This window comes from Haplochromis burtoni, unplaced genomic scaffold, assembly GCF_018398535.1.
Source record: "Haplochromis burtoni strain Fernald_Lab_line unplaced genomic scaffold, NCSU_Asbu1 Contig_277, whole genome shotgun sequence".
Lineage (NCBI taxonomy): Eukaryota > Metazoa > Chordata > Actinopteri > Cichliformes > Cichlidae > Haplochromis > Haplochromis burtoni.
The window spans coordinates 484,719-498,166 of record NW_024582638.1 but is presented as its reverse complement, the minus strand read 5'-3'; the positions used below and the strand labels follow the sequence as shown (position 1 = coordinate 498,166).

At 41.0% G+C, this 13,448-nt stretch overlaps 1 protein-coding gene across 6 annotated transcripts in view; it reads left to right on the top strand.

Moving 5' to 3' along the window:
- Positions 1 to 13,448, top strand: part of npnta (nephronectin a) — a 56,894-nt gene that overhangs the window by 34,017 nt on the left and 9,429 nt on the right. For all 6 annotated transcript variants that reach the window (XM_005940013.3, XM_005940014.3, XM_005940016.3 and 3 more), the window contains 5 exons: positions 1,067 to 1,186; positions 2,474 to 2,593; positions 5,503 to 5,637; positions 6,797 to 6,919; positions 8,196 to 8,597. In XM_005940013.3, the coding sequence (XP_005940075.1) occupies positions 1,067 to 1,186; positions 2,474 to 2,593; positions 5,503 to 5,637; positions 6,797 to 6,919; positions 8,196 to 8,597 (900 nt within the window). The remainder of the gene's footprint in view (positions 1 to 1,066; positions 1,187 to 2,473; positions 2,594 to 5,502; positions 5,638 to 6,796; positions 6,920 to 8,195; positions 8,598 to 13,448) is intronic.

Sequence of the window (13,448 nt, the reverse complement as noted above, 5' to 3'; positions counted from 1 at the left end):
CAGCGTGTTTGGGGAAAACTTTCTTTTCCAGCTGACTGTAGGTGTTACTATATTAATCATATCCAACTAAGTTGTTCTGAAGTTGCAGTGTGTGCAATGACCTGAAACAGACTAATGAAAACAAATTGTCACCTTTAATTTTTTATGCGATGATATGTCAAAATATGCCTTTTAAAGGTAATGTCGTGGCTGTCTCTTTGTTTTCCATCCATTTTAATGAATATAAAGACCTAAATATATTCACTTACCTGAGCCACTGTAAACTTTGCACGTACTTTGCACACTTTGTCTTATCATAACAGGAGGTACACAGGTGTAACCAGTGTTTTAATGGTTTTGGCAATGCTCTGTAACATTTTGGAGTGTCAGTAAGTCATCCCAGTGAGGCGGCATGCACCAGAGCCCTGGGATTTAAAATACATGGAAGAAAGGAAGACATCATTAATGTCATTAGTTACAGCTCTGTTTGACTCGTCAAAATGTCTGCTCCGAGAACAGCATAATGACTTGAATTTGCATAAGCATTTGACAGGTGTTGAGCTGAGAGCATATTCTTTTCTCCCAGGGGTGCTCCTTACTCCGAGCCCAGACAGCATAGTTTTCTAATAAGATTTTCATGGGCTACTGTGGGTGAGATTTCTCTACTTTCACGTCCACATAAAAACACCAGAATTAAACGTATCCATCAAAGAAAACCAGATGGAGAACTGGCAAACCTCACAAAGTGGTGGAAAGTCATAGGGTTTAATCATATCCTTCATCGCATGCAGGTGATGCAAAGGTTTAATGCTGTTACTGGCTTAACCATCAAAAGGGCGATTTCTGGGCCTGTCAGAACACAGAAATGCTTCACTTCCTTGAAGATACCCCCACCCCATTTAAAAAACAACCACGTTAACACGCAGTCACCTCAGAAGGAGCCTGCATACCTGCACGTAAATGGACAAGCGATGTCTGACATGACTCACCTCTTCCACCTTTGCCCCGTGACTAATTTCACCTCTTTATAGGACCTCTGTCTCTCTGTACCCCGGGTGATTTAAGTTGTCTTTCTCTCTGTCTGCAGACCTGAATGAGTGCGGGCTAAAGCCAAGGCCCTGCAAACACAGGTGCATGAACACGTATGGGAGCTACAAGTGTTACTGCCTGAATGGCTACATGCTGATGCCTGACGGGACCTGTGGAAGTAAGCCTGTTTCTCTTGCACACACACACTTTGATTGTTAACACTCTTTGTGTTACAGCCTGAGAGGTGGAAGTTTCCTTTCCCTGTCTGTGTTCTCCTCATGGAGGATTCCTCTTTTCACTGAATGTATCCATCTGTTTCTACAGGACACGGTGTTGATATCATTAAGAAATGTATTTCCCACTCGTACCCCTGACAGCAGCCTCACAATCCTTTGATAGACTGTTTTGATTAAAACATCGTGTTGATCTGCTTCATTATAGTAGCTCTGCAGACTAAAGAACCCCTGTGAAGAACCCTTTGAGGGCTGAAATGAAAAATATGAAAGAAACACAATCTCCAGACCCTTGAGTGAATGTGCACATTTTCTTTTAGGGTTTTTTTTTATTGTTTGCCCCGAGGTAGTCCACAGAATGTGAGCTGATGCCTGAACATGTCTCCCTGTAAATTCTGTTTCCCACCTGATAACTATTTTCCCTGCACGTTTCCACTTGAGGACTGTATGACTCCCGATACCTCTTTTTAATTAGTTCTTTTGTACGAGGGGAAAATTCACTCCCCACCTTTTAAAGTCTAAATCGCGTAACACTTGAGGCAATCTGAAATTATCCTAGGTGTTGTTGTCTAATGATAGCATGATGCCGTTAAACACCTTGCTGCTCCTCCTTTCTCCCCTTTGATCAATAGATCACTGTAGCATTTAATCAGCCCGGCCTGCCTCAGTCATCAGACTCTACTCCAGGGTGCCGGCAGCAGCTGAAGTAGCAGTGGCAGCAAAAGCCTCACTTTTAATTTCCTTTTTAGAGCCCACTGTTATCAAGACAGGCCGAAGAAAATCTGTTTCATTACGTTATTATTTTTGGAAGTTCTTGATCTGCCCGGCACGTCTCAACAACACTCACGCCTCACGCTGTTGCTTTGATATCGAGGGGGGGAGATGGATTATCAATCTTTGGGTGTAACAAAGGATAAAAGTGGGCAGGGGGAAGATTGCTGGAGCTAAGGTGTGAGCACATGGCAACTGCACAGCAGAGAAGTCTAATAATGGCAGAGTGAGTGCTGTGCCGCTGGCAGCACCCCAGGGTCAAGCTGGCTAATATCAGAAAAGGCAGGCGAGTGGCCTGGCTGTTATAAATTGGCTGGAGGAAAAAGAAGTGCGCGCGCGTGTGTGTGTTGGTGTGGGGAAAAAAAAGTGTAGGTGAGAATGGCATAAACTCTTCTCCCTTTGTACTCCCCAGTGGCACCAGTGTGTGTTAATGTGTGCCGTGTTTCTCTTTTACCCATCAGACGCTCGCACTTGTGGTATGGCCAACTGCCAGTATGGCTGCGAGGTGCTGAAAGGAGAGGTCCGATGTCAGTGTCCGTCGCCGGGGCTACAGCTGGCTCCGGATGGGAGAACCTGTGTGGGTACGTCCCGGTCTTAAAATATCTCCACATGCCTGAAAGCTGAGCTACTCTTATCTGTGAGCGACTTGCAGCGTGTAAATCCTCATAAATATAACTTTTTTTTTTGTTTGTGTGTGAGTATGTGTTTGTGTGTTTTTCTCAGCCTTTAAATTTGCTAATCAAAGGCAACTATTTTGGCAAAGGAAGAAAAGAAACTGGCAACACAAATGCAGTTTAGCCACTCGAACGCAAATCCTCAAAGCAAACAACTCATCAAAGTTGAATTCATCCAAATTGCTTCACAGCGCATAACTTTGATTTCATCGTCGGTCCTTCTCGACCAAGTTCTGTTTGCTTCCTGTTGCTTTTACAGCAGGAATGCGATCGAGGGAATCCGACATATCTGCCTTTACTGCCAATTTTATGTGACACTGCTCCTCAGAGGGGTACCTTAACAGATGAGTTGGGCAGTTGAGGCAGTTAACCTGTGTCAGGTTTAAACACAGGGTGTTCACTAGAGGCTCTTCCCCTTTATGCTGCCTTATAGGGCCACTTAACTGCTGGGCGGCTAAAGGGGTGGTTTTCTAAAATAGCACAGACATGAATCATGAAGAATTATGAAGGGGACAGAACCCTTTGCCTACCACAGGTGTTACGTCAGTAAACTCTGGACGTGGAGAGTTTTATGGAAGCTGTATAATCATCCTCATGGACGTGATTCCATCTAGGAACCAGAGACTGAAGTGAAGCATCTGGCAGCTAATGAGGTTAATTAGTAGCATGACTGGATATAAAAAGAGAAGATGAGTCTGTCAGATGTAAAAATGGAGAAGGGTGTGAAAGTCTGAATTTGTAAGTGGTTCAATAAGTTAAGAAGACCCTTTCTTAATGTAAAATTACAAAATCTACTGATGTAAGAGAAAAGGTCAAAAATGAACGAAAGGTGCGTGAGCTTCAGGCCCTCAGGCACCACTGCATTAAAAACAGACACTTTTATGCATGGACTCAGGAACAATTCTGAAAAGCATTGTCAGTAAACACAGTTTATCGCTGCAAAATGCAAGTGAAAACTGTAGCATGAAATAAACAACCCTCTGGGCCTGAGCTCATTCAGTGTGGACTGAGGTAAAGAGTAAAAAGTACCCTGTGGTCTGTGGATTCAAAATTTGAGTTTGGAAATGACGTGTCCTCCAGGCTAAGAAGGAAAGCAGTTATGACGGTATGGGGTGTTGGCATTAACGCATATGTCATAAATAACTGAAAAGGCACGATTAATACAGGACACTGTGTACAAGTTTTGAAACAATATTATGCCGACATTTGAAGACATTTTTCAGCATGAGGAAAGTGATAAATAAAAATAAATAAATTTCTTATTTCAGCAAGAAAATGCTGAGAAACATTTTGCCAGCAGAAACCCACTGAAAACATTTGGCACATTACTGTATGAAACAAAAAAAACCCCTAAACAAACAAAGGAGGCCTAAATATCAACATCATGAGAAACATCTCACACTAAAAACTACAGTTATGGGTTTTTAATGAGGAAGAGATGATGAAACGCTGTCGGTCAAATCTGTGTTTTTTAAGCACATAACATTCAAAATGAGCGCATATTCTTAAAAAGTCCATTTGATATGTTGTACTTGTACTATATTCAATAAAATATAGCACTGGGATGACTAGAAAATCTTGCATTCCCTTTGTACTACTTCACACAGTGTTGCAACTTTTGTGGAAATGGGATCGTAGCGCACTGCTGCTCATATCTGTAGCTTTGCTCTCATACATGTTTCAAAGTGCACGAACGCTGCGATCGGAGCGTCGTAGTGTGTCGGATGTTTTAGTTGAACTAATTCTCTGTAACCTTAACAGGAATGAGTACAAGTTTGTATGAATGAGTCATTATAAACCATATATATTCATCCCATCGGCCATTCTGGGTTTTTTTAATCATTGGAAGCGACTGAAATGCATGAATTGGTACAAAATGTAAACATAATAGCTCCAGCAGGACTACTGTAGCTGTTTTAGGAAACTCCACACGCTTCAGTGTTTGTTTACTAAAAGTGAATTAGGCCGGGAATCCTTGAAGAAGGATGTCTCACGATTCACTGGATGAAGGTATCGACTTGTTTTTGCTCAGTGACAGAATTTGACTGAAACACCATCTGATTAAAGTCGGCTTCTCACAGAAGCTGTCACTTTCAGCGCATTTTAAAATATAAACATTGCTGATATAGAATCTGTGAATGTGAAAATGGGGTAAGCATGATTTGCTTTTTACTCTGTATAAAGGTGCAGTTACTTTACTTTGTGATTTCAAATATAATAATCCACGTCTGCCCTTGCTGTGACGGCAGTGATGCATCCACTCAAGCAGTTTGGGATTAAGATCCTCGCTGATGAGACCCTCAGCAGTAGTTGTTAATGGGATGGGAAGAGCTCTGCCCACTCACCGCTCTCGCTTGTTTTCCCAGCTGGTCCAGGTGACTTTAGTGTTGTTAAGGTTATTTTAAACAACAGTTTCTGAGCACCTCAGCTGCATTATGCTGCAAATAAATTAAAGATTTTAAGGCGAAGCTTTCAGGCTCCCAGCGTCTAAATATTAATGATCACATGCCTGTAAAGGTGATCAACAGAGACACTTGGAAAAAGTCTTTAAATAATGAAACAAGCTAGTGTGTGTTGTTTTCTGCTCGCTGAGCAGAATGTAAAAGGAGCTTTGTTCATAAATGAATACTAAGCAGGGATGAAGAACATGTGTTCCGGCATGAATAGTAATGTTTAGTTTAGATTCAATTATGCTTTCTAATCTCAATTTTTTTTTTAAATCACGTTGTTTTATTTTGAGTGCACTTCTTATTTAATGCATTATATACATTTATCTGAGCATTTTCCTCAATTTCTCAATCTTCTTTCTTTTGCAGATGTGGATGAGTGTGCAGCAGGGATAGCAGTGTGTCCCAGGTTCAGGAAATGTATCAACACCTTTGGTAGCTACATCTGCAAATGCCACGAAGGCTTCGACCTGCAATACATCAACGGAAAATACCAGTGCATAGGTACTGTGGCAGCGCCTCTGTTGTGAGGCTTCGACTGGCAATACTCACACAAAGGTCAAAGATGTGCTGAGGTGGCTTGAATTTAAGCCGAGGTACTTTTAGTGATGCGAGTTTTGTTTTTGAACTGCTTATGAAGGAGCCTGATGAAAAGAAAAGAAACACGCATGCAGAGATGAGTAGCAGAAATCCATGTTTGATACTACAATGTGACAAACTTCTGCTTTGCTTTAGTATTTTAATTTAATGCTCTGATGCGGTTTTCAACCAATCTCTCATTTAACAGGCCCGTTGTGATTTTCTATTTGTAGGTTAATTGGTTGTAAAACAATTAGTTTAAAAAACACGATTCAGTGTAACAACTACATCAGTAGATACTTTGCAAAGGGAAAACAATGCAGTAACAAAAAACAGGAAAATTGCATTTTAAAATGTAACTTGTACAAGCAATTAACCATATCTCACATGGTTATGGAGGAGTCTTGCCTTTGCAACTCTGGATCGTATTTCCGTTGCATCTTTCAGCTTTAGCTGTCAGACAGATGGCCTCACATTTAACTTTAGAATATTTTGATACACAGAGAAGCTCATGGTCGACTCAATGACTGCAAGGTGCATGGATGCAGTAAGTCCATACTTTCTTTTTCACATGACTGTATTTTTCAACTAAAAGAAAAACAGAGATTAAAAAAACTTAGTAATATGGCAATTTAATAAACTTTTAACTTTCAAAAGGTGGATTTTTAATTGTTAGTATCATGCTCATGAATTCTAACCACCAAAAATGTGAAAAACAAATACAGATTAGCTTCTATTGCAATTCCTGTCCTATTTTATCTGCTTTTGAATAAAATTATCAAGTTGATTAGATTAAAGAACGGCCAAGAGCAACTTGGCAGGTGCTCTTTAAACGTATAAAAGACACATCTCTGTATCTTGGGGAGGACTTTTACAACAACCTTCGTGGTGATTTTTCCTCCGGTATTCATAAAAGGTCGACTATTATCCACTTAAACTCTTTCACTAACAGTACGACATAAATTTTGAAGCTTCCTTTAAGTGGATGTGAAGCAATTAGCGTTTGATATTCTGCTTTTACGTTTTAAGCTTTCTGCACTTGCACCCAGGAGCTGAATGTTGTTATGCTTCCATTATCTTTCAGATGTGGATGAGTGCTCTTTAGGTCAAAGCCACTGCAGCAGCTTTGCCACCTGCTACAACACGCCGGGCTCATACAAGTGCAAATGCAAAGACGGCTACAGGGGGATGGGCCACGACTGTAAACGTAAGTCCTGAGAGAACTAATATTCAGTTTAGCAACAAGGAACAGGGCTTCAGGTTTTTTTTTCTTTTTTCTTTGCCTGTGTCTTTAAAAATGTGCTGGGGGGGGGGGGGGGGGAGCAGGGAGAGAGGGAGAAATAGGCTTGCAAGCACAAAGCTTGGACTGAAATTCCTTTCTTTGTAATAGCTGTCAGTCATTACTTGACTCACCCTGCCCCTTTATCGCATGTGCCCAGATTGACTTGGTTTTTTGACATGCGGCTCGGGTAATAAGGACACAAAGAGGAGTCGTCATCATCTGTGATTTGTTGTGATCTGTTAGTTGGTCTCATTCTGCTTACTGACACAGAGTTCATTACAGTGTGCGTCGGCACTTTTTACAGCAGCTCAGTGGACAAAGAGTCATTTATTCTCCACAGTTATTTAACCAATGGACGGGCGCAACTCATGTGGCATTCCACAGAGCAAAGTTGGAACCTGCTGCATATACTTCACCCCACCGTCCTGCCCAAAGGGTGTGAGCCGCAAGTGCTCAGGGAGTCACGTTGCAATATCCTATTCATGTATCACATATCAAAGTCGCCTGCAACCTGAAAAGGCAATAACAGAGTTCAAACCTTTTGCCTTTGTCCACTCTCATTCTTCACTCATGAAATCCTTAGGAAACTGCCACTATCACCCCCTCCAAAAAGAAAAAAAAAAGAAAGCCAACCCCCCAATCTGTGTCTCTGCTCCTGGACAATGTGTGCAGCCACAAAGGAAAAGGCGGTGTAGCTTTGATGACATGAGCGAGGGTGATCTTCGGGGCACAGCAGCCTGACTTAGTGCAGAAATCATTCCATACACTTCAAGCAGCTCTAGACTTGTGCTGCGAAGCCTCTGGCTATGAGCATACAAAGAATTACTAATCAAGATGACCGCACGGACAGATAAAAAAGACATGATAAGAAAGCAAGATCGATTTTCAAAGAGCAGGAGTTCACTGAACGTGGGCTGTCTTAATGGTTCAGCTTGTGAAGTCCTGTAACTGTGAGTGAATGTGAACTTATGAGCTTCGTTTGCAGCTGTGAGCTTTTGCTTTCAGTGTGATTGGAGACACCCAATTTGTTTTAGAGTGCTAACATTTAGGTAATGGTTATCAGAAGTCTCAGTAGATGAAGTAAAGCCCTCTTCTTCAAAAAAGTGAGGCTAATAATTGCAGTTAGTCTGCAAATGTATGCCTCATTAACTCTTAAGTGCTCATATTTCAGTGCTCCATCTGCATTTTCTCATTATTTCAGCCATCCCTAAAGTGGTTATTGACCCCCCGAGACCAGGCAAAGTGCCTCCAAATCATCACAACCACATCCCAGACTTGGATCAGCAGAGGACCACCACCACTCGCCCACCAGTCACTCCAAAGATCATCTTCCCTAAATTGCCGCCAACCGCTACAACTACAACCAAGGCACCCCGCCCGAGGGTGACCCCATCGCAACACAAGCCGTTGGTCCCCACCCGAAAGCCCTTCATACCCACCCGAAAGCCCTTCATACCCACCCGAAAGCCACCGGTACCCACTCGCAAACCCTACATTCCAAGGCCAGCAGTTCCCACCAGACCACCCTTGCCACTGCCACCGGTCACACCAGTGGACAATACCATCCAGAAGGAGGTCACCAAGCAGAGAGGGGATGTTCACAGTAAGAGGCTTCTTGCTTTACTACGGTGTTGTTTTGTTTCAACAGGTGATTTAAAGCCATTGTGACAGCTTCCTCCCCTTTTCAGAAACATACTTACAACTCAAAGCTTTTGAGTCATAAGTATAGATATTGTTTTTTCTTAAGTAAATACACATGAAATATTAAATAAGCACAACAGTTTGATGTGCTTCCTCCAGATGTTTACCGGAGGAAGCCGTAAGCACAAAATTTACATTTTTACCTCGTACAGTTGTTAGCAGGCAGCTGTTTGTTTACACATCTGGCACACAAAGAACAACATCAGTATTAACTTTAAGTGTGTTTTTCTTTTTATCTGGCAAACAAGTTCAATGCTCCCAAAATGAAGAAGACATCTGCTTATTAAAATGTCCCCTTTTACACTTCACTATCCAAACATAGTCATAAAACGATTGATGTTGTGTTGTGTGAGGGACACTTTCATCAGGAAATCATGTGACATAAGACATATTTAGATCCAACTGTAGAGTCTTATAAGGTGTTTCTTTGTCTGTTCCACATGCGTCCACTAATCTGTTTTGATGTATATAAGAAAAAAAATCTGGCTCCTGAGCTGCTAAATGCTCTGCAATGTTCAGCAGCGAGCTGCTATTTTGAGTGATTGCTGCTTGTTGCAGGGCAGGTAGTGTACAATGAGTGTTTACAGCTTTTTCACTGAGAACAGCTGCTGTGTCTGGAAAACAAGGCTGACTAGAGGCAGTAAAAGTGAACCAGAACAGTAAAGCTGTGGGCTGCAGAACAAAAACAATGAGCTTAAACACTCCATACAGGTGATGCAGTCTTTCACATAGCAGCTATAGAACTACACGTTGTTCTTATAAATGTATTTTTTGGGGGGATGGAACAGCTTTAACTGCTCTGAACATGTAGGAAAGCCTTGTTTGTTACCTTGGGGTTGTGGCTCAGGACAATTCAACGTGTTCTCCTGCAATTGTAAGGTCAGTGGTTTGATGCCCGGGTTCCTCCTGTCTGTATATTAAAGCACCCTTGGTCAAGATGAGCATTAATCAGTATGTGAGTGCATGAATGTGAGACATGGGGCTCAGACACAGAATAAAGCTCTGTGTGAATATATTGTGTATGATTGGGTACTCTTGTAATGAAAAGTGCTGTGAGTGCTCAGTTCAGAACAGCGCTCTATAAGCACCTGTGCATTTACATTTACAGCTTCAGCTTTGTGATTATGAAATGAACCCTGTTTTCTTTTGGTTTCCTTATAGCTGAACTGTTCATTTACACCATGGGTCTTAATGACATCTGCATGAATTATCTTTTAATTTGTATCACATTTGCTACATCTGGTGTGTGTTTTTTTAATTTAATTAGTTTTAGTTTTTGCAGTGTATTGTTTAAAAATGTACTGTGCAATTTATTTATTTTTTTCAGGGGGGAAAATTACACTGATGATGTAGATGTCTCAAAAACTCAAAACTCTAAAACAAAAACTCACGTATCAAATGCGATCCACTTGGCATTAAGGGGTTAAGTTGTTGCATTCGCACATGGAGATTTCATATATTACCATAAACAGCAGCTGGCAGCTGGTGTATAAAGTTCATCTTCCAGCTAACAACATGACAGTTCAGATATGTCAGCAAATTTGAATCTCAAAGTTTCCATTTGCAAAGTCTTCAAAATGGTTCAACTCAAAACTCAGAGGTCACTTTCAAGACCAGTTAAGATACACTGGAGCGGGAGTTTGTTACCCACTGTTTCCCCCCTTCCCACATTTTGGACAATGTGCCATATTTTGACTAGTTCTGCGGGACATGCACTTTTACGCAGTCTGTATGAAGAAAACACTTATTATTATAGTCAGAAGAAGAAGGTAAAGTTAAAAGTCCCCAAAAAGTCACAAACTTTGTAGATTTTCTTGAATATCACAGAAGCTGCTGCAAAAAAGGCTGTTTTGTCTGTTTTTGTTAAAGGTATTTTGCCATTTCCCACAGGTGGAAGATATGTTGTGAGGTGACGCAGGGTGTGTGGGTCATAATTGGATAAAAATTGCTTAAAGTGTCATCCTATCTATAGATACATCCAAACAGAAGAGCTGCTGAAATAACAGTGAAATAAAAGAGAACACAGGAGTATATAAAGACTATTGCACGAGTCTATAAGAACAAACTGAAGCTTCCTTTTATGATCACTGTATATTTGTCCTGTATTTGCTAAATGACAACCCGGTGACCTGCGCAGTTTAGTGTATTTTTAGTTTAAAATTGGATATGAACATTTCAGAAAACCTCTCAGTGTTGTTGACGTGTCCCACTTTGTCCCACACAAACACAGTGTTTGCTCCACATTCACTTTATTGGGATCTGGTCACCTTAATGTGTTTTCCAGCTAGCCTGTAGTGGCAGCCAGTTTTCAGTTTTAAAGAAATCCCCTGCCTCATCTTCAACAGTCAAACTACATGCCACTTGCTTTTTTTCTTGAGTAAACAGTTTATAATTTCTGGGAAAAGAAGATCGATAAAACGCACTACACACCAGAGGTAAAATATGTAAATTTGATTCTGGCACGAACGCTCCCTTTAAGTCTCCTATATAGGCGAATTCACAGTGATTTCCATTTGAATAGAGCTACACCCACCTTCAAAATGCAGCTATTGTATGGAAATAATGTCCAATTTTTTTTGCAAGAAAATGAAGTATTATGAGCTCAGTGTCACAAAGCTGTACAGTGAGAGAAGGAATGTCTTTCTCTTCTCAAGGTAATTATCTTTTTGGCTTCAAGTGACAAACACAAACTTAGCCAGACCGTTTGTTATTCACATGTCACGTAGTGCTCTCGGCCAAGCATCAAACTCTGACACCAATTACCTTCAAAATGAATCACATTCTCAATCAAACCAAATAACAGAATGAATTATAAATAATGTTAGGTGGTAAGACTGCTTTTTTTTTGGCTTTAACAAAGGAGCTAATCAGGCCAATCGTGTGCTGCACCTTTTCAGAACTGTGAATTGTTTCTTAATGAGAAAACTCGCCCACTGTTAAGTCTGAAATATGCAGTTCAGGGCTGAAATCACGATCCTCGTTTTTATGTAACAGATGAAACGGGCGGTTTTCTCTCTCGAGCTAAACAGTCACCATTTACGTGATAGGGCTGGTTGGAATTTTGTATTTTGTTGACAGTGCTCAGTAAATCCAACGATAAGACAAAAAAAGCAGCAACGAGTTGATCCCACTAACAAATACTGTCTGTGTATCAAAGACCCGATAAAGCTTATTTCCAAGAAGTGTCTCTCTTTTGGCGTTTTGCTTGCTTGTAGCCACAGCAAATTACAGTGTTTACTGAAAACTCAGCATTAAGCTGTTCTCCCTCAAAAATATGTATGCCGAGAAACTAAGTACAGAATAAGAGGTGAGATACTGTGGTTCCTATTCACCTTGCCAGATGGCATCACATAATTAGAAAAAGGGAAGAGGAGAGAAGATTACCTTAACACCTGTCTGCCCTGCTTGAGGGAGACATCAATCTAATAGTCCGCACTACGGCAGAGCAGCTCTAGAAATCAGAGCTTGCCGAGGATGGCTTGAATCAGATGAGAGAGAGAGGGAAGGAGGGGAGGAGAGACATCACTGAGTGATTATTCAAATAATTAGACGGAAATAGGGATGAAAATGAAGAAGAGCCCTGTGGCGTGAAGAATACTTCAGCTGCTTCTCGAGTGCAGGTGTGCGTTTCAGTTGGAACTAATTCAAAGGTTTTCACAGATTCCTTTGGGTCTTGACCCGTGAAGTGAGCGGAACCCGTTTTTGAAAACCTCGTCTCTATAACCTTTTAATCATTAAGGAAAAATGTGAAAGCTGTGATCACCTCACAGTAAGATAAGGAGCAGAGGCTGAGATGAAGAGATACGCTTATCTGAATTGTGCATTTTTGTTATCGACGTGTGTTAGAAGCGGAATGTAAAAGAAAAAAAGTGTCTTTGGTTTTTACTACAACGACAGCTTGTCCTGCGTAGCATCTCTGCTGTTTGCTTGGCAAAACACCATGAAGTCGGCTTCCAGCCAAATAATGATGATAATGCTACACAAATGCCTATAAAACAACAAATTGTTATGACTCTGTCTGGATAAGGTTTAAAGACATAGTGCCAGAACTGCCAATTAGTAAGCTTTTGAAATGCTAATAGTCACATTTGTTTAACTACAGAGAGAGGCAGGCTAGCTGTGTCTCGCTGCTTCCCCCTCTTCATGTTAATGTTGTTGCCTGCCACTTCTACCTCCATCGAAGTCAGCAAGAACTCCAATAAACATATTTTGCAGAATATAAACATGCCGTGAATTGTGTCAGGAATTCTTGTAAATTAGGCTTAAATAAGGCTCTTAATCTCTGAATGCAAGCTGCAGAGATGTGAGGCTTTCACTGAGCGACAGTGATGGATGGATGATGAAGTGCGATGTTTAACCTGCCGGTTAAAAGATGCAGCTACACGGTGTCTAGAAAGGAATAAGTACACTGCACTTGTCTCTAAACCTTAAACTCTTTCTTTCTTTACTTTTTGCTCGGCAATTGGGCAGAATGTAGAATATCAACTCTGCAGCTTTTACTACCAAATAACTGGCTTGAAACACACACACACACACACACACAAACACGCACACACACACAAGGTCAAGAGTCAAACATCACAGCATATTTCAAATTATTGTTTACATGTTTTTCTCCTCCCTCTACCCCACATTACAAAGACATCCTTAGTTGTTAGATAGATAGATAGATAGATAGATAGATAGATAGATAGATAGATAGATAGATAGATAGATAGATAGATAGATAGATAGATAGATAGATAGATAGATA